The 27,653-nt window shown below is 47.1% G+C and overlaps 1 protein-coding gene across 3 annotated transcripts in view; it reads right to left on the bottom strand.

Annotated features, from left to right (window-relative positions):
- The window catches only part of LOC116948498 (homeobox protein Meis1-like), a 251,078-nt gene that overhangs the window by 12,661 nt on the left and 210,764 nt on the right, over positions 1 to 27,653 (bottom strand). For all 3 annotated transcript variants that reach the window (XM_032965226.2, XM_032965227.2, XM_076071560.1), the window contains 3 exons: positions 14,605 to 14,663; positions 3,380 to 3,466; positions 1,953 to 2,026 (listed from right to left, as the gene is read on the bottom strand). In XM_032965226.2, the coding sequence (XP_032821117.1) occupies positions 1,968 to 2,026; positions 3,380 to 3,466; positions 14,605 to 14,663 (205 nt within the window). In that variant the 3' untranslated portion in view covers positions 1,953 to 1,967. The remainder of the gene's footprint in view (positions 1 to 1,952; positions 2,027 to 3,379; positions 3,467 to 14,604; positions 14,664 to 27,653) is intronic.

Here is a 27,653-nt window from a genome sequence, read left to right on the forward strand (position 1 = left end):
CGTTCGGCGACTTTGTGACAGCGTTCGGGGATGCGTGGATTCGCAGTGCTTAATGAGCAGGCCGATACCGTGAATGCGGGAGGGGGGGGGGTAACAAAAAACAAGTTCCAAGGGTCTCCCCCAGTCACGTGGGCAAGTGGTGGGCACGTGGCTCCATTGACATCGCCGAGCCAGGGTTGAACGACGCTTCACGGCCCCTTGCCCACGCGGCCAGCATTCCGCACCACGACCACAGCTGACTTCGCACTTTGCGTAGCCACTCGCGACTGTTGGGTTTAACCCATTGAAGGCTATCGTGCATGATACGCTGGAAGGCGTCATCTGTGTTTGAATGCCTGATTACGTCTCCGATTACATCATCGGTTCGGTTTGCCGCCCCGTCCGAATGCGTGATGTTCGTTTATTTCATTCTGGACACGCGTGTAAAAATTGCACGTGGGTGGAGCAGTGGTGTGGTGAGTCGGCACACCGCGCTCTCGTTAAATCTGTGTGCGCGCGTGTGCGAGTTCACGCCGACTCGGATTCGAGCTCACGCGCTCGTGCTGAGCACACCAAATCAGCTGCGTCGCGGCTCGACTCGCAAGGCTCCGTTGCTCACTCAGGGGTGTGTGTACAAGCTCGGTGCGCTACAGATTCCCTCCCCATACGTAAAAGAATTGCTCACGTAAATCCTCAAAAGTACTTCGCGTTAACTAATTTCAAAATGAACTGACAGTGCAAATGTTGTCGGTGTAAGATATCACTACAATTACAGGTAAATTGGAAAATAACTAAAACAAAAATAACAATGATGTTGATTTCCCTTTCGACAGAGCCACCCCCTTCAATCTCAACACATTTGAAAGGGGGCACCCCAAGTGGCAGCTGTCCCTGTGCGGCGCATAGGTGACTCAGCACTTGTTCCTGCTGTGATTGCGATTGTGTATAATGCCAATTTAGTAAACCTTAGGGCAATGATAATGAAAAAAAGTAACACATGTGGCATGTACATTGAGTGTTGTATGTTGAGTGTTATATGTTGTAAGTTGAGTTTTGTATGTTGTGTTGTATGTTGAGGATTGTATGTTGAATGTTGTATGTTGTATGTTGAGGATTGAATGTTTAATGTTGTATGTTGCGTGTTGTGTGTTGAGTATTGTGTGTTGAGTGTTGTATGTTGAGGGTTGTATGTTGAGTGTTGTGTGTTGTCAGTTGAGTGTTGTTTGTTGTTTTGTATGTTGAGGGTTGTATGTTGAGTGTTGTATGTTGAGTGTTGTATGTTGAGGGTTGTATGTTGAGTGTTGTCAGTTGAGTGTTGTTTGTTGTTTTGTATGTTGAGGGTTGTATGTTGAGTGTTGTATGTTGCGTGTTGAATGTAGTATGTTGAGTGTTGTATGTTGCGTGTTGAATGTAGTATGTTGAGTGTTGTATGTTGCGTGTTGAATGTAGTATGTTGAGTGTTGTATGTTGCATGTTGAATGTAGTATGTTGAGTGTTGTATGTTGCGTGTTGAATGTAGTATGTTGAGTGTTGTGTGTTGCGTGTTGAATGTAGTATGTTGAGTGTTGTATGTTGCGTGTTGAATGTTGCGTGTTGTATGTTGCGTGTTGAATGTAGTATGTTGAGTGTTGTATGTTGAGTGTTGTATGTTGCGTGTTGTATGTTGCGTGTTGTATGTTGCGTGTTGAATGTAGTATGTTGAGTGTTGTGTGTTGCGTGTTGAATGTAGTATGTTGAGTGTTGTGTGTTGCGTGTTGAATGTAGTATGTTGAGTGTTGTATGTTGCGTGTTGTATGTTGCGTGTTGAATGTAGCATGTTGAGTGTTGTATGTTGCGTGTTGAATGTTGTATGTTGAGTGTTGTGTGAGTGTGCAAGAGGAATGTCCCACACCGAGAGAGAAAGCCTGCGTGTGTTTTTTGTTCGTCAAATCAATTGTGGAAGGAAAATGTGGGTGCAGATGCTAAGGACTCACGTGAATCGCAATCGGTCACATGTAGTGCCACTGGGCCTCCATGCCCATGTTCATACCCATCCCTTGCATGGGACCTGCGTGCACACAAGAAGCAATGGTCACCACGTGCGGCACAACAACGAGCCCAGCCTGTTGGCGCAGGGCACACGGTGCGAGCTCAACACGAGCCCAGCTTGTTGGCGCAGGGCACACGGTGCGAGCACAACACGAGCCCAGCCTGTTGGCGCAGGGCACACGGTGCGAGCACAACACGAGCCCAGCCTGTTGGCGCAGGGCACACGGTGCGAGCTCAACACGAGCCCAGCCTGTTGGCGCAGGGCACACGGTGCGAGCTCAACACGAGCCCAGCCTGTTGGCGCAGGGCACACGGTGCGAGCTCAACACGAGCCCAGCCTGTTGGCGCAGGGCACACGGTGCGAGCTCAACACGAGCCCAGCCTGTTGGCGCAGGGCACACGGTGCGAGCTCAACACGAGCCCAGCCTGTTGGCGCAGGGCACACGGTGCGAGCTCAACACGGTGGACGAGCACGCCCAGGACGCTCGTCGCAAAGCAGCAGAAGGTGCTGACTTTCCACGTCTACTACTATGACTTTCACGATTTTTATTTTACTATGCGAGGCCCACTGAGCTACGTAGCTCTTTTTGAGAAGCGACCTGGCCACAAACGACAGCTCGACAAAGTGGCTCATAGTGTGGAAATGTATAGCAGCCGAAATACTATGAACGCGTGATGTTGATGAACAATGTGGAGCGAAAAATCGGAGGACCCGGATAAAAATACACGTGACCATGGAGAGAACACGCAAACTCCAAATATACAGACATCAGGGTCAGGGTCGAACCCATAACAGCCTGTATACCAGTCTCATCAGCAGAGTCAGGCTTGCTTCAAGCAATGCTGGTGGACTGCCAGATGTTTAATAAGCAAAGGCCTTCGCTGTTAGATATGGGTCCCAGTTCAACGCAAAACTATATAATGCACAACACAAAACAATAATAAGTGTCGTTGTGTAGAATATACGTAAGGCAATAAATAAGCCAACAATAAACCTATTTCACATAAAGGTAGCCTCAAAAATAAAAGTGTTTGTTCCATATCTCATCGGCCACACAGCCTCACGTGAGTGCATAATTTTAGGTTCAAGCATGCCTGACTGCTGATGGGATACTGAATCTCAGCATCGGTCCAGCGTTTGCTCGTGTTAAATTGACGCCTCTGAAATGACGCACAACCAGGAGGCCGTGTGGCCGATGGGATGTGGAGGGCATGGGAACCTGGGAAGAGGCCCTATTGCCTGCGCATTTCATGCCGCCACTCCCGGTGAGCTACCCCAAAGAGCACGTCCTAGCTTTGAGAGACCACCCGGGCCAAGTGAACGGCAAGGTCTGGGCACCGGCATCCGCTGTGTTTGGTGTGGAGGGCTGACCAGGTGGACGCACGCCCATGTGCTGCGCTCCGTCCATGATGAACCCTCCCATCGCCGCTCCCTCGGGGCTGTATGCACCTTGTCCCACTGGAGCGACAGGCAGATGAAGGGCAGGGGGGAGGGGGGGTGGGGAAGTTAGCGTCGGTGACCCGGTGATCGTAACACAGCTCCGCCGTCGCATATCCGACCGTCGCATATCCCACCAGGCCGAAGAACCGCCCATACCTAATGCAGTAACAGTGCTTGGTGCAACAGATTTTCTGTAGAAGATCTGACCTTTCCACATATGATACCGTAATGGCAAAGTGTTCTTAACCTCGCGTGCGCTCACTAGCTTCTAAAGCACACGCAAACGTGTTTAGAGCAGCTGGCACTTTGTTTCCGTCCCGTAACCTATTTGTGCACAGCTGCGTGACTGTCATTGTCTTCAGACGTTCACATATCTGACCCTTCCACACATCCAATTACACCTCAGTCCCGAGCGAGTCGGATACTCGACGCACTGCAGATTCCACAGAAAACTCGTGAATTCATCAAGACACCGGCACGGCAAGTTGCGCCGCGATACGACTGCCGCTTAATCGCTGGGTGATACAACTCGGCCGCGGGAAGCTAATCTTGATCGAGCATTACGGCAGAAGCGTCGCTAAGCTGTTGGCGTGATGAGTTGAGAGCCATTGGCGGAATCAACAGTGGAGTGAAACCGCACGACAGTGTCATCAACCTGCGGCTTGCAACGTCGGGCGACTTTATCGCAAGAGGACACATTTAAATCCGGCGTCATGAGTGTGAGGCAACCGAGAACAAGCGCGCGATCGTCTGGGAGTTTTCAAAGCGAACGTATATACGAAGACCACAATGTGTTACACGGTCAATAAGTGACCTCAAGCTGAAGCCTGATTTGATGTGATTTGACATTATAATGTATGTTTTGACCAGTGGTCCCAACGGCTGACATTTGTTTCGTAGTATAATTCCCCTCTGTTATATTCTTGTATAATTGCGTGTTTTTTTTTTAGACCATCTTCATAACGACTGCCATCATGCGTAAGGATAGCCCTGATCATGCATAAGGACAGATTAGCTCGTTCAATGTAAAGCTGCTTTATTATTACTTTGTGATTATTATTGTTGTTGTTATTATTCCACTTGTTCATCCAGGAAAGCTGCACTGAGTCTCAAGCTCATTTTCAAGAGGGTCCTGCCAAGTATTTCATAGCAGGGGGCGGACGTCGCTGCTGTCCGAAATCCCAAGCGTGTAATTCGCAGCTAGTCTCTTGCAGCTTTGTGACATTAGGGCAACACGGTGGCAAGATGTAAACTCCCTCGCCTTGCATACAGGAGGTCGTGGGTTCGATGTTGACCCTGACTCCTGTATATTAAGAATTTGCATGTCTCTCTCCCCATGGGTGCATGAATTTTCCTCCGGGTCCTCCAGTTTCTCCCTCCACATTTAGAATCAACATGAGTTTACAGTATTTGGCTGCTATAAATATCCACGCGATAAGCCACTGCGCTGAGCTATCATTTATGGGCAGGTCAGCCCATCATCCCTCTGAGGTCGATAGAATAAGTATCACTCTGTGGGAAGTCATCAGTGGTTCTCCAATGGAGAGACTCAACCCTGCCATCGGAATGGGGAAATTCCACCACTGGTGCGGGGCTGTCAACGAGAGATGAGCAACATTGCTCATTCGAGAAGCGGAATATCCCTTTCACCTTGAAACCATCGCGTTACAGTGAGGATGTGACGACGTGAGGGTGCATCAGGAGTGGATTCCATTTGATAGAGCCAACACAATGTCTTCATATGACATCGGGGCGACACGGAAGGAGAGATGTTTTCTCCCTTGCCTGGTATGCAGGCAGTCGTGGAGTTTGCGTGTTCTCCTGGTGGTCGCATGCATTTTTTCTCCGGGTCCTCCACATTTTCCCTCCACAATTACAATCAACAAGCGTTTTGGCCGCTATAAATTTCCACATGATGACTAGCCACTTTGTTGAGCTATCATGTGTCGCCAGGTCGCTTCTGAAAAAGAGCCATATAGCTCAGTGGGCCTTACCTGGTAAAATGAAAAAGTAGTAAAATATTTATTTGGTATGGGTGTTTGTTTAGCTACAGGAGAGAATGCGGGGAACCCAGAGGAAACCCCTGCAAGGTGCAGGCGGCCTGTCCCGTCTCTCTGCCACCATAACGAGGTGGGGCTTAAAAATACCACCCAGAAAGAGGCCGGGGCGGGGAATTGTTCCCAGGTCCTTCTTGCTGTGGGGCCAAAGCGTTACCACTGCGCCACACTTATAGAAAATGAACGATAACGTTGACGATAACATATCCTACAGAGATGACAGTGATCCACATTCACCATTATTCTCCGCTCAAAAGCATCTCACCAAGCAACGCGATTCAACTATTTTTTTAAACTATTTTTATTTTATTTTACCAGTTTAGGTCCACTGAGCTATACAATTCCTGTTCAGAAACAACTTGGCCACAAACGATAGCTCAAAGAAGTGGCTTATCATGAGAAAATTTATAGCAGCCAAATACTCTAAACGCAAGTTTTTAATTGTGGAGGGAAAAGCTGGAGGGTGCGGCGAAAAATCCATGCGAGCACGGGGAGAGAGACATGCGAACTCCAAATATACAGCAGGCGTCAGGGTCAGCAACGAACCCACGACCTCCTGCACACCAGGCGAGGGCGTTAACATCTCGCCACCGCAGCATAAATATCCGATGATGAATTTTGATTTAAAGCTTTCGTGACTGCAGGGATTCATATTCTTGGTTCTTTCGGTAAAGTCACGTAGAAGGGAAACAATAAAATAATAAAAGTATAAAACAATACAATTCTCATATTCTTGGTTCTTTCGGTAAAGTCACGTAGAATGGAAATAAAATAATGAAATAAAATAATAAAATTCTCACGACGTTTCGGCCACAACACAAGTGGCCTTCTTCAGGTGAAGAAACATGCTAATTCAACTCCGCCCACACAGTTTCAAAAGACACGGTCCCTGCTTAACAGCGTTCATTCAAGTTCTGTCTTCTTGATAGACCTGTTTCTTCACCTGAAGAAGGCCACTTGTGTTGTGGCCGAAACGTCGTGAGAATTTTATCATTTTATTTCATTATATTATTTCCATTCTACGTGACTTTACTGAAAGAACCAAGAAGATGAATCCCTGCAGTCATGAAAGCTTTAAATCGAAATTCTCATATTCTTGGTCCTTTCGGTAAAGTCACGTAGAAGGGAAACAATAAAATAATAAAAATATAAAACAATAAAATTATCATATTCTTGGTTCTCTCGGTAAAGTCACGTAGAAGGGAAACAATAAAATAATAAAAATATAAAACAATAAAATAATAAAAATATAAAACAATAATATGAATCTGATGCTAAGTTGAATTAGAAACCCAAACCAAGGTGGGCCACGAGGACTGCAGTTGAATACATTTGAGCGGGAGTGTATCTGGGACATCTGGTTCGCGATACCAGCCCTACCCTAACCTTAATTAAACTGTATCCGTGTCTAAAGGCCTCTGTTTGTCACAGCGGGCTGTGCGGCAGCTGTTTCACAGCCTCACGTTCACAGGCGGCAAGCCAGTGTCCAGCCGAGCGCACGCAAGCCACATTCACGCTCTTGCGCCTAGATTGGGGCCTCCGGCGCTTTAACTCCGGCGAGTAGCCGGAATCGAACGCATTGTTGTTGTTAGCACGACGGCAAAAATAAGTGTGCACCTTGAGCACGTTTATTGCTGATATTTAGAAATTGCAAAGTGTTATTTTATCTTTCAATTCATGGACACTTCATAATACGTAACAAAAATGCATACTTAGGAGTTTAATTGTGCTGAATGTGTGCAATTCATAAAGTGTTTTAAAGGTTCCACCCACATATTCCACCTAGGTAGACACATTTCAACATCGTCAGAAAGCAGTGGAGATTTTACAAGCTATAGCTCCACATTGAGTGCGATTATGTGCGGAAATGAACAAGAGAAGAAACGATTCATGGTATAAAAACTTAAAAACTAGGATTGGGCTGATGGTAAAGAGAAACCATAATCACGTGGGTGAGAAGAACATAGTCTTGTGTGTGGACTTGAACAGGGAGATGCAGTCAGTCGAGTAGCCATCTGTGACAAAAAGGGCTTTACAGGTTCATGGCTGTACAAAACCAGGCCAAGGTATTTGGGCGAAGGTTTACGTCACTCGAGGAAAGCGACATTCCAACTGGGATAACTGGAAAATTACATTGATAGTGATTTGTCAATCCACTGTTGGGAGTTCAGGCCTCCCAGTGCCGTCTAGGTCATGGGAGGTTGTTGGACCACACCTCACCACGCTGGGTCAGTGCGGGATGATGAAGGGGGGCCTACAACCGGTTGTGGCCAGGAACCGAACTTGCTGACCCGCCCAATACTGGACACCTGTGAAACAGAGCTTCATAGCTCATCGGATTCCTCCAGTAATAATAAGTATTCTGAAAAAACGTTCTTATCCTGAGATGCTCAGGGGAGGGTGGGAGATACGACAGAGGCTGTGGGGCGGTTGCGTGGTTAGAATCCAGTGGCCGCTCCGGTTATTACTGCGGGCGTATTGACCATAAAAATGCGCGTGAACGCTGCTTCGCGGCGGACGCTAGAGTGCCCGCTGACGTAATTCGCAAGAGTAGTGCCGTTGTGTGCCGGCGTCAGGGATGCAATTTTGCCGAGTTCGAAAAATGACACCGCTAACTACTCAATTGGGACTATACACACCGGCGGCGGCAATCGTCACGGCCTACCGGTAAAGGTGTGCCCCAGTATCGCTCTTGAAAATGAGACTCATTCTGGTCTCATGAGTTCCCACAAGTCTATACAATGTAACCGTGCACTTGAGGAGGAAGGGGGGGAGGAGAAGGGGGGGGGGGTAATCTCCCATTGACCGATTTGTATTTCCAGAACAAGGCAATTGTTTACATGTAACTAACATGTCGCCGCTATATTTCTAACATGTCGGTGGGCGCACACGTTTTATAAAACACAAATCAAAGTGCGACAATTTGCACTAAATATGCATAATTACAGTAATGGCCATAAACCGCCGCTGTGTGGATTGAATCATGAAATGAATGAATTAATGAACAAGTCAATGAATAAATGAATATCTTCGCGACGTTTGTGCGCAAGGCAACAACGAAAAGCAGAGCGGCTCGTGGTTTCGTGCACCGGCGGATGTGGTCGTCTCACTGAGGCCAAAGGGCCATGACAGGATAGCGAGCCAAGCGCTCACCAAACCGTGCGTTCCAATTCATCCACAGGTGGGCAAATGAACAAACACCGGCAGGCCAGGCCAGTCCCCTTCTCGTTCCGAGACATCGGCAAGTCGCGGGGTCTGGGTGTCTCGGAACGCTCAAGAGGCTCGTGTTCGTTTTATTTAGAGAGGCGTACAGGCACCATTGTTTTTAAAGACATTGTACTCACCGCAGAGAAGTGTAGCGACACGACCGCAGCACTCTACGATAGCTGGTGCCAACCTGTGCCGCACAACCCCCCCCCCCCCCCGCGAGGCCTCTGACTCCCGATTCCGTTGCGATGACGTACACGAATCCGTCATCGGAGCGGAATAATTCACCTGCGGCAGGACTAGGCGATGAATTAAAAAGAGGAGCAGTATTTAGATTTAGTGCAGTCTTTTTTTTAAGATCGGTTGACACGCTCACGTGGGTTTTATCTGGCTGCTGTCATGTTGTCTTCTCGCATACAGCAACTAGCACATTTACCAAACAACCTGAGCGTAACCCTCCAAAGAACGAGTTTCAACCCTCACTCGACGCTTTCCCGTTTGAATAAAAGCTTATCATGGTAAATGTTTTATCGCAGAATCCGAATCTTTATGTAGACCGGAGGAATCCGATCATCTATGAAGCTCTTTTTCAGAGATGTCCAGTACGTACAAATCACCTGGAATGCACTCAATCTCATGATGGACACCAAGCAAAATTGAGTCTGGGACCTGTTTGGATGGGTGACCAGGCTGTCTTGGGCAGCAGAGGGACAGAGCGCAAAAAAAAACCCAATCCATTGTTGTACTGTACTTCTATGCCTCCGTATCTACACTCCATGCCATTAACCAACCCGAACCTGACCGGCGTGGTGAAGTATGGTCAGCATAACCCTCGTGGGCGTGTTGAGCGCCTCACGCAGCCGGAGCGAACTGACAAAAAGGGGCTGTCCCGCACGTGCGTGGCACAACGTGATCATTATTGAGAGAATACAAATCGATCGAGCGGGGACGGCGGCAGGGAGGGAGGGGGACATGCGGCGATGAAACAGCACGACGGAGAACGGACGGGCGGAAATAAAAATGAGCACCAACAAAAAAAAGCCCCTTGCGCTCATTTTTTTGCAGCGAACGCGACTGGGTGCAAGAGAGGTTAAACATGGCGTGAGGTGCTGCTGCTGCTTCCGCTGCTGCCGCCGCCTCTGCCGCTGCTGCTATCGCCGCTGTTATTTGGTTGCCGTTTCCAGGGGACCGAGGGCGAGGGAGCATTTCCCCGGACGCTTCCGCCCACCCAGTACGAAAATGCCACTGACCTTTTCCCACACTCCGCTCTCGTGCCTGGGATGTTCCTCCCACACCCCCTTGCACATTTTTCACAAAATAACACATTTCCGTGGGTCAACCCGATGCTCGTGTCTTTCTTTTTTCTTCTTCCTTCCTCCCCTCCGGTAAATTGGATCGACGGATTGGGAAATCTTAGCGGGGTAAATGAAGGAAATCCAAAACAAACAAAATCACTCGAACCCCAAGCTCACATCTTTGATTTAAATTGCCAGACGCCGTGTTTGCTCTGTACGCATGTCTTTGATTTAATATTTTTAATTTGTTTGTGCAGACAGCATTTTCGATAGAATACTGTATTTTTACATCCCACGGGTTTTACAACTCGATATTTTTTTCGCTCTGAATAATTATTATTTTGCATATTTGGTTTGTTATTGATTCCCATACAAAATGGAGAGTGATGTTAAATCATACTACGACTAAAACTGCCTCGCAAAGAGCGCGTCCGCCTGTTTTTGAGGAGGTTCGAGTCCAGCGGCTGCCCTGATTAATACTGCGAGTATATTAACCGTGACTATGTATTAACTGTGACTACATATTAACCGTCACTATGTATTAACCGTGATCAAGTATTAACTGTGACTACATATTAACTGTCACTATGTATTAACCGTGACTACATATTAACCATCACTATGTATTAACCGTCACTATGTATTAACCGTCACTATGTATTAACCGTGATCACGTATTAACCGTGACTACATATTAACCGTCACTATGTATTAACCGTGATCACGTATTAACCGTGACTACGTATTAACCGTCACTATGTATTAACCGTCACTCTGTATTAACCGTGACTACATATTAACCATGATCACATATTAACCGTGACTACGTATTAACCGTCACTATGTATTAACCGTGATCACGTATTAACCGTGACTACATATTAACCGTGACTGTATTAATCGTGATCACGTATTAACCGTAACCGTCACTATGTATTAACCGTGATCACGTATTAACCGTGACTACGTATTAACCGTGACTAGGTATTAACCGTGACTGTGTGTAGTGACGTAGAATTAGCTATGTCGCAGCCTAGCGCTGGCTGCTAGCGGGGAAGGGCATCTGTAGCTTCCAGCAGTCTTGACAGCAGCAAGCCAGGTGATAGACAAGAGGGGGATCTAGGGGAAAGGTCACGGAAGGGATACACCAGGAACCCGTGGGTAGGTTCTAGAAGGAGGCGTGGCCGGGGGCGGAGCCAGGCCACGCTGACAGTATAAGAGGGGCCCCGGGAGGGGACCTCGAGGCTGTCGTTTGGAGTGAGATCCCCGTCATGCTGCTGGAGTCTTCACCGTCGTCTCCGTCTTCACCATCACGGCGTCGCCAGTCAGGCAGTCTACCGGCCGTCCTGACTGGGGAACCGTAGTCAACTATAGACGGATTATTTGGAAGTGTTAACCCGATGGTGCGTGTTAATAAACAGAGTGCCTCCAACTCTGTCTCCGATTCAGTCACTATATATGTATTAACCGTCACTACGCATTAACCGTGACTACGTGTTAACCGCCACTACGTATTAACCGAGTCTATGTATTAACTCGGTTAAAAAGTGGCGGTTATCACCACTTTTTTCAAAATTTCTTGTTGTGGTTTTCACACCTGATGATGATTGCTTGTGTTGCAGTCGAAACGTCGTGAGAATTTTATTGTTTTATATTTTTGTATTATTTTATTGTTTCCCTTCTACGTGACTTTACCGAAAGAACCAAGAATATGAATCCCTGCAGTCACGAAAGCTTTAAATCAAAATTTTATGTATTAACTGTGACTATGTATTAACCGTGACTATGTATTTACCATAACGACGTATTAACCGTGACTATGTATTAACCGTGTCTGCGCGGCATCCGCTTCAAAAGTGGACGTAAAAAAAAAATCCCATGAGGTCGTTCGCAAGGGCAGGCCACTGTGTGCCAGCGTCATGGTTAAAATTTCCCAATAAAAAAAAATGACCCATAAAGTACACAATTGGGATTGCACATGGCAAGTATCCACCACCACCACCACCCCTACTGGCAAGAACACAGAGCTTTGAGAAATTGTTGGCACCGATATTTGGCTGCCTTCCGTCTTGTCTGAGGTTTCCCGCTCTAACGAGCTGGAGAGACTGAGTGACCCCCCCTCTTGTTCGTCACCTTTCTAGTGTTCTGGAGTAAAGAAAAATAAATCCTGGGAAAGTTTCAAACTATAACACGGCTGCTGCGCACATTCACGTTATGAAAATGCGACAGCTCTTGCAGGGCTCATTACAAATGCGCCCTCTTAACGAGTCTAATTACATACAATCATTGAGCCACGCACGTTTATACTGGGAAACGGCATTGTTGTTTATCCTGTTACGTGTGTGTGTGTGTGTGGAGTCTGGAAGCGATCAGGGTGCGTCGGCACGGGTGGAGAAAGGAAGGGGTGAAACACGGAAGAATCTCAGCGGGTGGCAATTGTGAGCAGTTCTACACACGCCTTCACGTGAAGTGCTTGTGACCGCACTTTCTTGAGATGTTGCAGGCTCAAGAGGTACCCTAGGATACCTGGAAACATCTATAATTGGACGCTCATTATCACAAGTGTCAGGGTCAAGCGGTCATAGCGGTCAGTGTCGGTGATGCCTCCACACTTTGCCATCACTTCCGTCCGCTATAACGCACAGCTGTTGCACAGTTGACACCCTGCCCCCGAGGACTGCAACTTACATTCTCATTGCCAAGAGACAAAGATCCCCCGTTTAGCCTGAACAGACTGTTGGGGCAAGTGCTGTTAGCGAGCACCTATGAAAGGCTGGCACGGCACGTGATGGGAGCGGGTGGCCAGCACCACGCCTGACCGCCGTTGTCTCCCTCGTGGTGATTTTTACACACCGCACCAGGTACGTATTTGAGGCTGAGTCGACAAAGGGGAGGGCCAGGACCGGTTTAGATAATATCGAACGGGAATCGAACCTAGATTTATGGGTCCGTAGCATTGTCCAGCACGCTAACCGCTACACTACCACCTACCTCATTGCCACCACCACCAGCAGCATTCCCATCTGGCCCTAGGTTTTCTCTTCCCCATGGTGGCTAACTTCTGGATGCCACTCTTGGTAACCTAACCTTCTCCATTCCGCGCGTCCATCCCTCTCACGGCAAGCTACTCTTCCCGTTCACATCTGCGATGATATCTGGCCGCATTCAATTCCAGTCCTCAAAGTTGTTTACAATTTCTTATGCGATGATTAATCACGAATTGTGGGATTTTTTTTACGTAAACATTCGCGTGATATTTTTGTGTTTTTCTCTTGTGCCCACTTGAAGGGGTAATGCGCACTAATGAGCGTGTACATTTTTATCTATCAACATCTGTAAGCGATATACTAAAGCATATATCTCAAATATATAATATATTGTCGGCCTTTTTGTAATCATTTAACATTGTCTTGAAATTATACCAAAATTTTTTGTGTGATTATGACATCGTGAAGTAATTGAAAAACATGGACTTATTAAAAAAATGCAGTTTTATACGATACATTTTAAATCATTACAATATTCGTTTGCGATGTTGGTACGTGAATGAGAAACTGCAAGGTTGCTTTTATCTGACTGTTTGTTAATGATGCATCTTGAAAGCGTTACCACGATTAAACCTTTTCTTTTTAGCTGATCACTTCCAGAAATGTAATCAAAGCGCCCCATTCAAGAGGGCACAGTTTGGCATCAATTTGTTCGGAGGGATGGCCGTGGAGCAATTATGCACCAAGCCCCGCAGCCGATAAAGTGAAAGACATAGGAGTGACATCATTCCTTTCCTCAACGGCATTTGTGGCCGAGACCGCGACTGCAGACACAACTCTGGCTGGGCTCACGGGAAAGGTGGGAGAACGGCAACCACTGTTGGCAACGGTGAAACTGAGGGAGCTGCGGCGGTTTGGACTCGTCACACGGAGTGGGGGGACTCTCCAACATCACGGGGGCGCCGTGGTGGCGAGGCATTAACTACCTCGCCTGGTATGCAGGAGGACCGTGGGTTCGATCCCGGCCTTGACGCCCGTATATTTGGAGTGTGCACATTTTCCCCGTGACTACGTTGATTTGTCTCCAGTTTTTCCCTACGACATTTAGAAAAATGCGTTTTAGAGTATTTGGCTGCTAGAAATTCCAACAAGATAAGCCACTTTGTTGTGCCTATAATTTGTGGCCAGGTCGCTTCTGAAAAAGAGCTGTATAGCTCAGTGGGCTTAGCCTGGTAAAATAAAATAAAAAGTTTAGTTTATAGTTTCACCATCATCACCATCAGACGGCGTCGTACAACGGAAAAGAAAAGGACCACCCAAGAACAAGATGGATGCCATGCGACAACATGGACCAAACAGCCGGCACAGCACCTGACAAACAACTGCAAATGACAGGCAAAAGTGGTAAAAGTTGACAGCAGAGGCATCAGGGGTGCCTCCATGACTATTATAGTTAACGGAGAGATGATGGTGGTGATGATGATGTTGCAGATACAACATGAGATGTGCTTTGTTTTTTTTTATTTGTATGTGAAGAGCACCATTGAGATGTTACTTGCGTGGAAAATGTAAAATACTCTGCTTAGGATATGAAGAGAGAAAGCCCTCACCTGCCCTGTTGGACTGATCGATCATGGGCTGGACTATCCGTCGCCGTGCGTTGATAAACCTGGAATGACAAAACATTTGAATGACACCTCCCAATTCGCTAGGGAGGACGAATATCCCACATGCCAACTCAGCCAGTCTGTGAGTCGACGGTTTTATTGTCACACCTACCCAATCGTTGTTACTAATGATGACCAAATGTGTCTGGATGGATGGTTCCAGAAGATTGCAACTTAGCTTACTATCCCGTTGGGGTCAAATAATTATTTTGGTTTAGTTCGGAGGGCAATGGACACACATTTTTACGAAAATACTAGATTTTTTTTATCCTGAAAAGCGACAATCCATCGTATTGCGAGGGGAAGCGAATCCCTGCGCCCTTTGTGCATACAAAGGACGGTTTAAGGGTGCCATTCTGGGTACCGCGATACTTTCTCGAGACCACGGAGATAGACACAGCCTTGAGTGCCGCTCCCTACATATGTGCAGTCTGCAGCAGGACAATTTGAGACCTCCTCGTGGGATTTTTTCAGATCGTTTGCAATGCGGACAAAAGTGACTCCAACCCGGTGCCGCGTGATGCCACCATTGGCACGAGCAGCACGGAGGTGGCACGGCAAGGCGGTGTCATTTCCGTTGACCTCGCACATTTCAGATCGATCTGAAACCTCGCACCCCATTTCCCAATGGTCACGCTTCCTTTTTTGGACAAATCTAAAAACGGGGAACACAGCGCGTTCCCCGTAGAGCTCAATGTACTACCATCTTCCCCTTCGTCATCTCAATCAATCAATGTCATCAGTCGTGTCGTCGCTGGCTGGCGTGCGACCCTCCGGAGGACGAAGAGGAGGAGGCATTGGCACGGCCAGGCTCAACCAGCCCGCCCCCACCCCCCCCTGCTGTTTGTGAAATGAGTAGCACTTTCCAGATTTGAAACTTTCGTGACTGCAAGGATCCATACTCTTTGGTTCTATTCGGTAAAGTCACGTAGGTAAAAAATAAAACAACAAAAATTCACGACGTTTCGGCCACAACACAAGTGGCCTTCATCAGGTGAAGGGACAGCAATGCTGTCCTCTGGACAGTCCGGTCCCTTCACCTGATGAAGGCCACTTGTGTTGTGGCCGAAACGTCGTGATTTTTTGTTGTTTTATTTTTTACCTACGTGACTTTACCAAATAGAACCAAAGAGTATAGAGTAGCACACTGGTGATCGTTCTATGAATGGCCTAGCCACTGCCAGGGTAATGTGGAATTTTTCAACCATTTTTCGACCGCTTTGCTGCGCCACGTTACTGGAATTCCCTCGCCTCTCCCTCCAGCCGGTCCAAATCCCTCCGAACTCACAACACATGGTTCGGCTGCTGCCCCGGGCACCCAACCTGCCTGCTGTTACTTTCCCATGTTCTCCTGGTGGCTGTTGTTTAACTTGCTCGATCGTATTGACGTACGTACGCACGTTGAATCTTCTTTCGCACCGTACGTAGCCAAACGTGCTAATCCGAGGTGCAATCGAGTTCTCTTCGCATCGCCCGCATCTCCTCTAAGACCATTCATTACTTTGTCCTTGGTGCGATATGCCCTTTGTTGCATTGGCTAATAATGTACATTTTAGTTTTTTACACACTATTTTTGCCCGCACCTCTTGACGCGTTCCGTTGTTGCCTATTCCTCCACATGGATTGCCCTGACGATGGTGTTGTTCTTGTTCTGTGCTGATGCACCATGGATCTCCCTTTGCAAAACAAGCTGGGTAACTGGCTACACGGGACTTTCCATGGAATTGTCTCTGGGCTTTCAAGGGGAGATGAGCAACCCCAAATATGTTCATTTGGACAGCAAGACGGCTCGACCTTTAATCAAAGACAATTAAAGGGATGCCGCTGCCATGGTGTAAAAGTTTGACCCTGGACTTGCGATCCAGAGGTCCCCAGTTTGGTTCAATCTCCCGGCGTGCCAGCTGAAACCTTGAGGCATGTTTAATAAATCCCCCTTCCCCCACCTCTGTCCACCCAGCAGCATAAATGGGGACACCGCAGTTGGTCGATCGGCAGGTTGCGTGCAGTGGGGTGAGGCGTGGGTACTGCCACCTTTTCCAAGATTTCTGAGCAGCCTGAAGGAGTAGGCCGACATGCACTCGTGAGAGGCTCTCTGCAGCTACCTGCAGTGGAGGCCTCTTCCGCCAGCAGCGGCCCGAGCCAGTGCGTTGCAGGGCTGCGCCTTTACCCTCACATCGACTCAAGAGCTCTCAAGGCAGATGAATCCAACCCCCCCCCCCAAAAAAAATGGCCATGTGTGCCAGGGAGACACATCTCGCTTCACTTTGAATTAAAACCTACTACCGTAGTAATAAAAACGTAGACTTATGTCTCATAAGTGGGTCAATACCTTCACAGTCGGTGTGCTCCGGAGGAGCTATTGGGAAGAGGATGATGGGAGAGCACAGGAGGGGGAGGTGCAGCGGGAGCAGCTTGCGCGGCGCGTTCACAAAGAGAGCAGTAAAGCCGCGCTGTGCCGACTGACTTCTTACGTATTACGCGTCGGTGGAAGCCGCTTCCGAGAGAGAACATTGCTTAAGTGAATGACTAATGCGCACTTGCGCACTTTAATGGCTCGCGGATATTTTTTTTTGTTTTATTTACACCAATGTAAAAAAAATAACAATAAGGCAGCGCCATTAATTTGTGCCGATGCACCAGACGGCGAGGTTGTGCTTTTAATTCATTACGGAGACTCTCACCGGGGGGGGGTGGGTGAGGTTGGGCAGACTCTGGCAGCGAGTTTCGCATTCGCCGCCAGGATAACCGCACGCGGTTGCCTTAGCAGCAGGGACCTATGCGTACGAATCTATGCGCGTATGTTGAATTTCTTTCGCGCCGTACGTAGCCGACCGTGCTAACCAGGAGGTGCGGGGGAAGGACAGCAAACTTGACACACACAACGAAAAGCAGTTCGCAGTGGAGGGTCCCAACCGACGCACAGGGTGGTCAAAAGCCTAGCAAGGGGTGAGGAGGCTCCGGCCTGGATACCGTGCAGGGGAACTCAGTTTTGAAGATGCGCGGGGAACGTCAGCACTGCGTTTTCAGCGACAAAACGCATGAATATGCAACATAAAACGCATGCTTTACTAACACAACACACACTGATACACAACGTGAAACACATGGCTTACTAAAACAACACACACTAATACACAACATGAAACAAATGTCATACTAACCATGGAACCCTTTTTTTGCCGGTATCAAAATAAAAAAATTAAAGGCTTTACCCCATCTGGCAAATGCTAGAAAGGGTGAAGCCAAATGCCTTACTAACACCGTGTTGAATATACGCATGAGTATGTGATCTCTGTGTATGTGTTGTAAACTATAGTCTAAACTATTGTCAAAATATTTTACCAGGAAAGGCCCACTGAGCTATATAGCAGACCTGGCAAGCACAAATGATAGCTCATCGAAGTGGCATATCATCATGTGGACATTTATAGCAGCCAAATACTCGAACCAAAAGTTGATTCTAAATGTTGAGGGGAAAAACCGGAGCACCCAGAGAAAAATCCACACGACCACAGGAGAGACAGCAATGCAAACTCCAAATATACAGCAGGTGTCAGGGTCGGGATTGACGCCTTAGTAACCTGGGTCGGTGGGGGGCATAACCGGTTCACGTTTCACGTGCCACTGGTGCGAGCCGTCCGTGGCCAGAAATCGAACTCGCGTTGCTAGGTTCATAGCGCGGTGCGTGAACCACTGCACCGCCGCTACCCCTTGGCTAAAGTGTTTAGCGATTGGCGTCTAAAGCTGCCCTGTGCTGAGCGTCGCTTGTGTCAAGTTGCCCTAAGTTCCTGATTCGGAGTGGTAACACTGTCACAATTTTGTTGTTCCTGGGTTATTTCCTAATTGATTATGCCTCAAAAGTACAGAAAATGGCTATCATTCCCCACAAACTTTGCTTTTGTGACCAGGACAGTGATATTTGGAAATTTACCTATTTTCCAGAACATTCCAGATAGATTTTGACTTCAAACTTTCGTGACTGCAGGAATTCATATTCTTGGTTCTTTCGGTAAAGTCACGTAGATAGAAAAAAATATATTTGTTTTTTAAAACAAAAGCAAACAACCACGACGTTTCGATTGCAACACAAGCGGTTTTCATCCTGTTCTACCTCCATGGTGAATTTGATGGCTGGGTGTATGGACTTTATGTGGTTGAGAAATTATTTCAGAGCCGGTCGGCCATGTGGCCAGATGACAAACGTGTCATCCACGTACCTCTTCCACAAGGGGCGTAGAGTGGATGCCTGGATGGCGTCCATCTCAAATTTTTCCATGAAAACATTGGCTACAACCGGAGATAAGGGAGAACCCACTGGGGTGCCCTCAGTTTGTTTGTAGAATATTCCATTCCAGGTGAAGTAAGTGTTGGTGAGGCAGTGTCTCACCAGGGCCGGTACATCAGCATTCAATCCTAGTTGGACCAAATCTTCAATTATTGCAATGGTTTCGGGCACTGGAACATTGGTGAACAAAGAAATTACATCGAACCCAACGAGCAAATCACCTGGGGACAGTGAGATGTCTTTAATTGACGATACCAGGTGAGCTGAGTTAAGAACAGAAGAGGTGGTCTTACCAGTGAATGGCTGCAAGGTCTCAGACAGATATCGGGCCAGTTTGTACAGTAGGTGGGTGAGCCAATGGTGGAGACGATGGGACGAAGGGGTGTACTTTCTTTACGGATTTTTGGGAAGCCATATAGTCTGGGTGGTCTAGCAGCAGAGGGTTTTAAGGAAAACCGTTTGGTCTGTTCAATTAATAAAGCTTAATCAGTGATGATACTGTTCGTTTTTGTAACAAGGAGAGTTTGTGGGATCTCTTTTAATTTTAGTGTAGCTACCATCATCAAGTAGGCCCTGAATTTTGTGATTGTACACGTTTTTATCCATGATGACCGTGGCATTGCCCTTGTCGGCTGAGAGAATGACGATATCTTCCTTCTTTTTTATTGAGATAACTCGAAACGCTCCTCCTTACTGATGTTGCTGACTGGTATCTTAGTGCTTTTGAGGGTTGTAACGATTTCAGATCTTGTCACGTCTGCAGCGATGTGTCCCAAACCCTGAAGAGCTACATCGACCTGAGCAATAATGTCATCCATTGTCTAACACATTTGCACTGCACCCTCGCCTTCAGCTCCCGCCCCCTCTCTCCCCCTGTCTCTGCCCCCTCCCTCCCCCCATTGTCGAATACGCTTGGACAGGACCCTCGCCTGCAGCTCCACCTCTATCTCTACCCCGCCTCTCCCCCTATCTCTGCCCCCTCCCTCCCCCATTGTCTAACGCACTCACTTTACTTGTACTTGTGGTGCTTTGCTCCTACATTGGCGCTGGCTGCCCCGCCCATGCTGTTTATGCCACACAGCTCTGCTCACTTTGAAAGCCCTTATGAGCAGTTGCATTTGGAGGCTTGCCCCCTTTTTTCTCTCCGCTTGATGAAGACCGCTTGTGCTGCGATCGAAACGTCGTGGTTTTTAAATTGTAATTATTTTTTAAATTTTAATTTCATTTAAATTTTCTATCTACGTGACTTTACTGAAATAACAAATAATATGAATTCAAGATAGATTCAGTGCTGAGTAAACTTGGAGTAACTTCTAGAACATTCTAGAACTTTCCAGTAATATAAATAGTAGTTTAATGTAGCTCTCAGAGACACCGTCTTGTTCTTTATGTATATTTATTATGAATAAAGTCCGCTGATAACTCACCGAGTAACCACGAGTGACTATATACACTTGGGTAGTGAGACGACTCTATTTTGAGACAACATAGCTCTAGCCTCAAGACAACTCGAAGATGATGGAGACGACCTGTTCCAAGGCAATGACGACGATGGCAATTCCCCACAACAACAGCCACCAGGGTCCGGTTCGCGCCGGCTCTTATCCTTCGCATGACCCGGCCACGAACCTATTCCAGAACTCTTGCTCACCGCACCTGGCCCTGTCAATCTCCGCCCTGATTACATTCTGCCGCCGTTGGATATCATGCTTCCCCTCACGTGACCATGTCAACACTTGTCCCATCATTCATCATTCGTGCGTCAATTAGTAACCATGGCCCTGGGGAACCATACTGTCCCTCTATCGCTCCGTACTGTCTTTACAGGAGTATAAATACAGGGGCCTTAAACCCACCAGTTCAGTTTAGTTCCAGCTGCCTAAGTGTATACATATCTGCATTTATCTGAGATGGCATCAAGAGGCTGCAAGCATCCGGCAGACGCATTGTTCTATGTCTGTAGCCAATTTATAAAGACAAGAGCTAAAAAGTATTTCATATTCTTAGTTCTTTCGGTAAAGTCACGTTGAAGGGAAACAACAAAATAATAAGTACTTTGTGGAAGCATCTGCTAAGATGTGTGAGGCCTACTACAAGGCATATTTCGGCATGCCTGTTGGGGATCAAGACAAACCCTGGGCACCTCATTTCACCTGCGAGCAATGCAAAAAAACTTTGTAAGGTAACATGGACAATTGTTGCTCAGAATTTAATGTTATAAAATTTGTTAAAATTTTCAAAATTGTTAAAGTTTTTAATTTGAAATGTTTTACAATTTTCAATGTTATTGAAAAAATATATCATATATGAAAAATGTTGCGAGAATCTCTTACACATTAGTCATGGGTGAAATAAATGTATTTTTGTAGATGGTACAGAGGGGAAAAGAGAGCCATGAAGTTCGCTATCCCAATAATTTGGCGAGAACCCACTGACCACTCAAGCAACTGCTACTTCTGCATGGTGGACCCTTCCAAACGTCGGACTGGCAACAATGCACCTGCTATCACGGATCCGGATCTTCCTTTATCCGTCGCCCTGGTGCCACACTGCCACGAGCTCCCTGTACCCACTCCTCCGGAGAGAGAGCAGCCGTCTTTAGAAGAGAGCAGCAAGTCAGAGAGCGAGGAAGACGTTTTAGATCCAGATGACAATTTCAGAGATGGAACTGAGGAGAGAAACCCATACTACCCCAACCAAAAAGACCTCAACGACCTGGTCAGAGATCGTGGTCTCTCCAAGTCCAATGCCGAGCTTTTGACGTCTAGGCTCAAGCAGTGGAACTTGTTGGATAAAAGTGTGCAAGTCGCAGATCAGAGGAAGCGTCACCAACCTTTTTGCAGCTTCTTCACCCGTAAAGATGGGCTCTGCTTCTGCCACAATGTGACCAGTCTGTTCGAGTCAATCGGAATCGCCTGTAACCGGAATGAGTGGCGCCTCTTCATTGAGAGCTCATCCAGGAGCCTCAAAGCCGTGCTGCTCCATAATGGTAACAAGTACCCATCTCTTCCCCTGGCTCACTCGGTGCAACTCAAAGAGGATTACAACAGCATCAAGACCTTACTGGACGCCTTGAAGTATGAGGAGTATGGCTGGGAGGTCATCTAAGACTTCAAAGTTGTGGCATGCCTGATGGGTCTCCAAGGTGGTTTTACCAAGTTTCCCTGCTATCTTTGCCTTTGGGACAGCAGGGACACCAAAGCGCACTACCACAGGCGGGACTGGCAACAGCGGACCGAGTTCAATGTGGGGAGGAACAACATCAAGTGGGAGCCACTGGTGGACCCCAAGAAGGTGCGGATGCCACCACTGCACATCAAATTGGACCTTATGAACAATGTCAGAGCTGTAGATAAGGAGTCGGCAGCCTTCAAGTACCTTCAAGACTTCTTCTCTAAGCTGTCTGAGGCAAAAGTTAAAGCCCGTGTCTTCGTCGGACCACAGATAAAGAAGATCCTGGAGTGCAATGAATTCCCCAAGAAGCTCACTAGTAAGGAGAAAGTGGCTTGGAACAGCTTTGTCGCAGTGGTTCATGGCTTCCTGGGCAATCACGACGTTGAAAACTATGTGGAGCTGGTTGAGACTCTGGTGAAGAACTACGGCACAATGGGCTTTAGGATGTCCCTCAAAGTCCATAGTCTTGATGCTCATCTTGATAAATTCAAGGAGAACATGGGATCGAGCAAGGCGAGCGCTTCCACCAGGATATACTGGACGTTGAAAGCTGCTACCAAGGACAGTATAACTAGAACATGATGGGAGACTACATTTGGGGGCTGATTCGTGAATGTGATTTACAGTATAATTATAAATCTCGAAAAACTACTCACTTCTAAATATTTTTTAGTAATTTTTTGTATTACTTTAGTATAAATACATGTTAATTTTGATTCATGTTGTGTTTTCTGACTTTAGGTGAATGAAAAGACACAAATTCACCCATTTCCTCATTGAAAATAGGCAAATTTCAAAACATCACTGCCCTGGTCACAAAAGCAAAGTCTGTGGGGAATAATATCCATTTTCTATACTTTTTAGGCATAAGCAATTACGAAATAACGCTTACTACCCAGGAACAAAAATTGTGTTACATAGTGTAATTATCCGCACTGGGGAGAGAGACAGAGGCATCAGGTGTTGTGCTTTCCACAATCATCACCTCAAGCACACCACACTTACCTAAAAAAAACACATCACAGATCTTTGCGAGCACACACGCGCGCGCGTGCGGTTAGGTGCGCTCACGTGCTGGCGCGCGTTCACACACGCACGCACGTGTATGTGTGTGTGTGTGTGAACGCGCTCCAGCAGATGCGGAGATGTGCTCGAGTTTTTAAGCGTTCACACATGTGGCCGGGTCCCCGTGCCTGACCCCAACTCACACTCGCGCTCATCAATCTATCTCGGGTTTCTGCCTTTATCCCTCGCTTCGTCCACTCCACTCCGCCAGCCCCCCTCCCCACCCCAGCCGTTAGCTCTGCTTGAGAAACGTTCATTTGCCACACCTGCCTGGGAAACCCGCGGCTCTGCCCTTGCCCTGCTGCACCCCCACTTCATCTTCAAACCCGTGGGCGGCACGGTGGCCGCGCAGCGGTAACACTCGGTGCCTCGCAGCGACAAGGGCCCGGGTCTCATTTGAACCGACTCGAGGGGGGCAACATTCTCCGTGAGGTTGGTCGTCCTCTTCCCCTGCGCGGGATTCCTCCGAGTTCTTTGGTTTCCTCCCGTAGCGAGAAGAACAACACACGACGTACGTAACCCGGTATTGGCCAATAGATGCCCAATCGTGAAAAATTGCCTGAAAATGACTTAATTTGGGATCAACAACAACCACCATTCGCCTTGAAGTGGCGGAGACATCACAACGGCGCCTGTGCCAGGCCGGGTGCACTTTAAGGCCATGTGAAGTGTCGACCGCCCGCTGGCAGGAAGTCACAGGACAGACCCAGATGCCATGGGTCGACTGACTGAGATGACAATTGGGATCACACACAGCGGCAGCAACGTCGCCACCAACCGGGAAAAAAAAAACTTGGCAAAAACAGTCTTGACTCAGTGTAAATAAGCGTAACAACAATAATAACACAAAATAAAAACCTATGAGCACTGTGCTCGTCTCAATCTCACCAGGCAGTGGCGCGGTGAAGGCAACAACAGACTAAGAACGCTTACAATTTACAGCACCTCGTCAATCCTGAAGTAACTTAATCATTTTTTCTACAGCTCAAGATCATGGCTGTACAAAACCAAGTCGAGAATTTCGGACAAAGGTTTACGTCACTCGAGGAATGCGACATTCCAACCGGGATAACTGGAATATTACATTGATAGTGATTTGTCAATCCACTGTTGGGAGTTCAGGCCTCCCAGTGCCGTCTAGGTCATGGGGGGTTGTTGGACCACACCTCACCACGCTGGGTCAGTGCGGGATGATGAAGGGGGGCCTACAACCGGTTGAGGTACCGCTCGCCACTGATGTTAGCCGTGGCCAGGAACTGAACTTGCTGACCCGCCCAATACTGAACATCTGTGGAAAAAGAGCTTCATAGCTCATCGGATCCCTCCTGCAGTCTAAATAAAGATTCAGATTTTGAACTTGAGCCTGATTCATAGAGTAGTGCGATAATTATAATCACTCCACCACGCTCCAATTCAAGATTCAATACAGGGGCTAATCCCTTATTTGCCCACAAATATTACGATGTTGTCCACAGTGTTTATGGTTAGAATGACATGGAAGTGTGGGTGTGAAACTGACGTTTTGTTTTTGTCATGTAATGGAAAAATTAATGGTGCTGGGCTTGGGAGTACGTACGCGTCTGACATCTGCATCTTTGGGTGTGGTGCTAATTAAGTCTTCAGAACCTCACCTACCCGGATACGAGGTGGCCGGTAGATGAGAGTATGTCAAGTAATGTTGACGACATCGCGTGTGTGAGCTTGTCTCGTGATCCACTGGTTTAATCCCACATGAGATCTTCCGATCACCGTCTTCTAAGTATTAACTTTCTGGGCTGACCGGGCTTTTGCCAGTTGAGCTCCCGAGCTTTGGAACGCTCTGCCACCTTTGCTAATAAGACAATCGTAGTCGTTAGCTACAGCTAAGTCTGCGTCTTGAAAACTCACCTCTCTAAACTGGCCTTTACCCTCTGCCTAGTTCTGCGCGTGTGTACCCAGTGCAGGTTCTGTTCATTTCCTGGCTTTCCATGCACGGTGGTGGCGCATTGGTGGGATCTTAGGATAAAATGCGCCACTTCCGAAATGTAAATTATTATTATAACGCGACAACCAAGGCCCTCCTGGAGAAAAAAAAACCTCTTGAGACTCAATTGATTCTGTTCTCTGGAAATCCACGACGCTGTTTATGATTGTGTGCGTACAGGTGTGTGGGCGAGTATAACACCTTATTTTTATCTGTTCCTTCACCTGAAGAAGGCTACTTGTGTTGTGGCCAAAACGTCGTGAGAATTTTATTGTCTTATTTTGTTTTATTGTTTTATTCTCATTCTACGTGGCGACTTTACCGAAAGAACCAAGAAGATGAATCCTTGCAGTCACGAAAGCTTTAAATAGAAACCTTATTTTATGTTTCGCACTGCAATGCATTCAAATAAAACACTCGGATATCACCCAGAGTGATGACGCATTTGTCCACAAATCGCCGCGATTTTAACAAAAAAAATGTTTTAGTAAAATTGTTCTCACGACTTGAGAAAAAGAAAGAAAAAAAAACGAACGTTGAAATGAATTTTCATTAAAAAAAATATACAGGCTTTCACCAATTTGTTAAAGTATGATTAAATGAAGGCACTTTCATGTAAAAGGATGAAAGAATTTGCCTGGTGTTGAAACATTAATTCGAACACTGTGTTGTTTGCTTTTTTTTTGGCAAAAAAAAATTAAAAGCCGCAGAGCTTTTTAAAAATTATAGTCTGCCCATTTAAAATTGTCTGCATTGTGGCTTTTTTCTGCTTAAAAAGCACTTTTATATTCATGATATACTCAAAAAACATGGAGGAGCAATGCATTTCAAATCTTTTTACAACGCAGGGGCCGAAAGCCCACGTGGGCACTGCAACGGCTTTCAACCCGCGCAAAATAACCGCGTTTAGTCCTTGACGTTTAGCACGTGGTATTACGAGGGAGTGATCGACCCGCTCCACGCGGAGAGGAGCGAGTTTGACTCCCCCCGCACAGAATAATTTACTGATTAATTTAATGAACAGTGAAGTTTTTTGGGCGGTGTGCGGGCCACAGGCTGAGTTCATGTGTATCTCCGATTAGCTACGTACGGTGCGAAAGAAGTTCAACACACGTACGTACATATGTACGTATCTAAGCCGCTGCGTGTTGGTGACCACCACACATTGCACTACTTCAGAATCAGAATCTTTATACCGGAGGAATCCGATGAGCTGTAAAGCTTTTTTTTCACAGATGTGTGAACCAAGCTGTACCGTGTGTCACGAGGTAAGTTGGGCCCCAAGTTTTTACTTCGATTGATGCCGTTCATGACCGGGTAAGCACCCAGTGAGGCCAGGCGTCTCTGTCTCAAGGGAGGCGCGAGAATTCCACGTGTATTTTATCATCGTTGGGACTGTTGGAGGTGAGGGGTAAATTGCGTTTCTGCTAGAGGTGGTGCAGAGAGGAAATAGTGAGCACAAGGCGCTATGAACCCAGCGTCTGTAGTTTAATTCCAGCAGATGGCTAACATCAGTGGTGAGTGGTCCTTGAACCGATCCTGGGCATCCCACTCGCTGCCCTCGCCTTCACCAACCCAGAGTTAGAATATTTATTCATATTGGAGAAATGCGTTGAGCTATAAAGCTCTTTTTTACAGTTTAACATGCAGGCTCACAACTCTGGCTGTTGCCTGATGAAGCCGGTTGTTGTAATTACCGGCGAAACGTCATATACTCGAATTGTAAATGTTGTGGGATTTCTCTCCAACACGCTGGTGGTGCTGGACTAGTAACGAGTTGGCATGTTTTGTTTACGTGACAAACCTTTCTAACTGGCTGTGTCGGGTGGTGGCGGATTTAGCGACACAACATTTATATCTACGCGATCTAACCTCAAAACGCCTCTATTGTGGCTCTTCTTCACAGATGTCCAGTCGGGGCGGGTAAGAACGTTACAACAAAAAATAATACAGACACACGACATGAGTGCAAAGTGCAGGAAAGGTAAACAAATCACTTAAAATATACAAATAAAACTAAACCCACACTGACCAGCATGGTGAAGTATGGTCAAACAACCCCATAAGTGACACGGCATGTGGAAGCATTCGTCCAGCAGCGATGTGGCAAAACAATTTTAATAATGACGAAATTATTTCCTTTGTTTTACCTCCTGAGACTGAGAGGAGTTTGCATTGAAGAAGAATACAAAGAATAAGATCCCCCGTATAGCCTTGAATAGACTTTTGGGGCTAAGTGCTGTCAGCGAGCAGCACCAATGAATTCCGGTACGGCACACGGGGGGGGGGGGGGGGGTGGGTGGCCAGCACCACGCCCGGCCGCCTTTGTCTCCCTAGTGGCGATGTTTTACACACTGCACCAGGTACTTATTTGAGGCTGAGTCGACCTAGGGGTGGGGGTGGGGGGACCCAGGACCGGTTCAAACCAGTAGCTGGTGTTGGCCGTGAGCGGGCAGCGTGCACACGCACTACAACACCTGCACCACCCACACCAATTAGCACACA

This window comes from Petromyzon marinus, chromosome 33 (assembly GCF_048934315.1).
Source record: "Petromyzon marinus isolate PM22_M1 ecotype Great Lakes invasive population chromosome 33, UKy_Petmar_22M1.pri1.0, whole genome shotgun sequence".
NCBI classification, from domain to species: domain Eukaryota; kingdom Metazoa; phylum Chordata; class Hyperoartia; order Petromyzontiformes; family Petromyzontidae; genus Petromyzon; species Petromyzon marinus.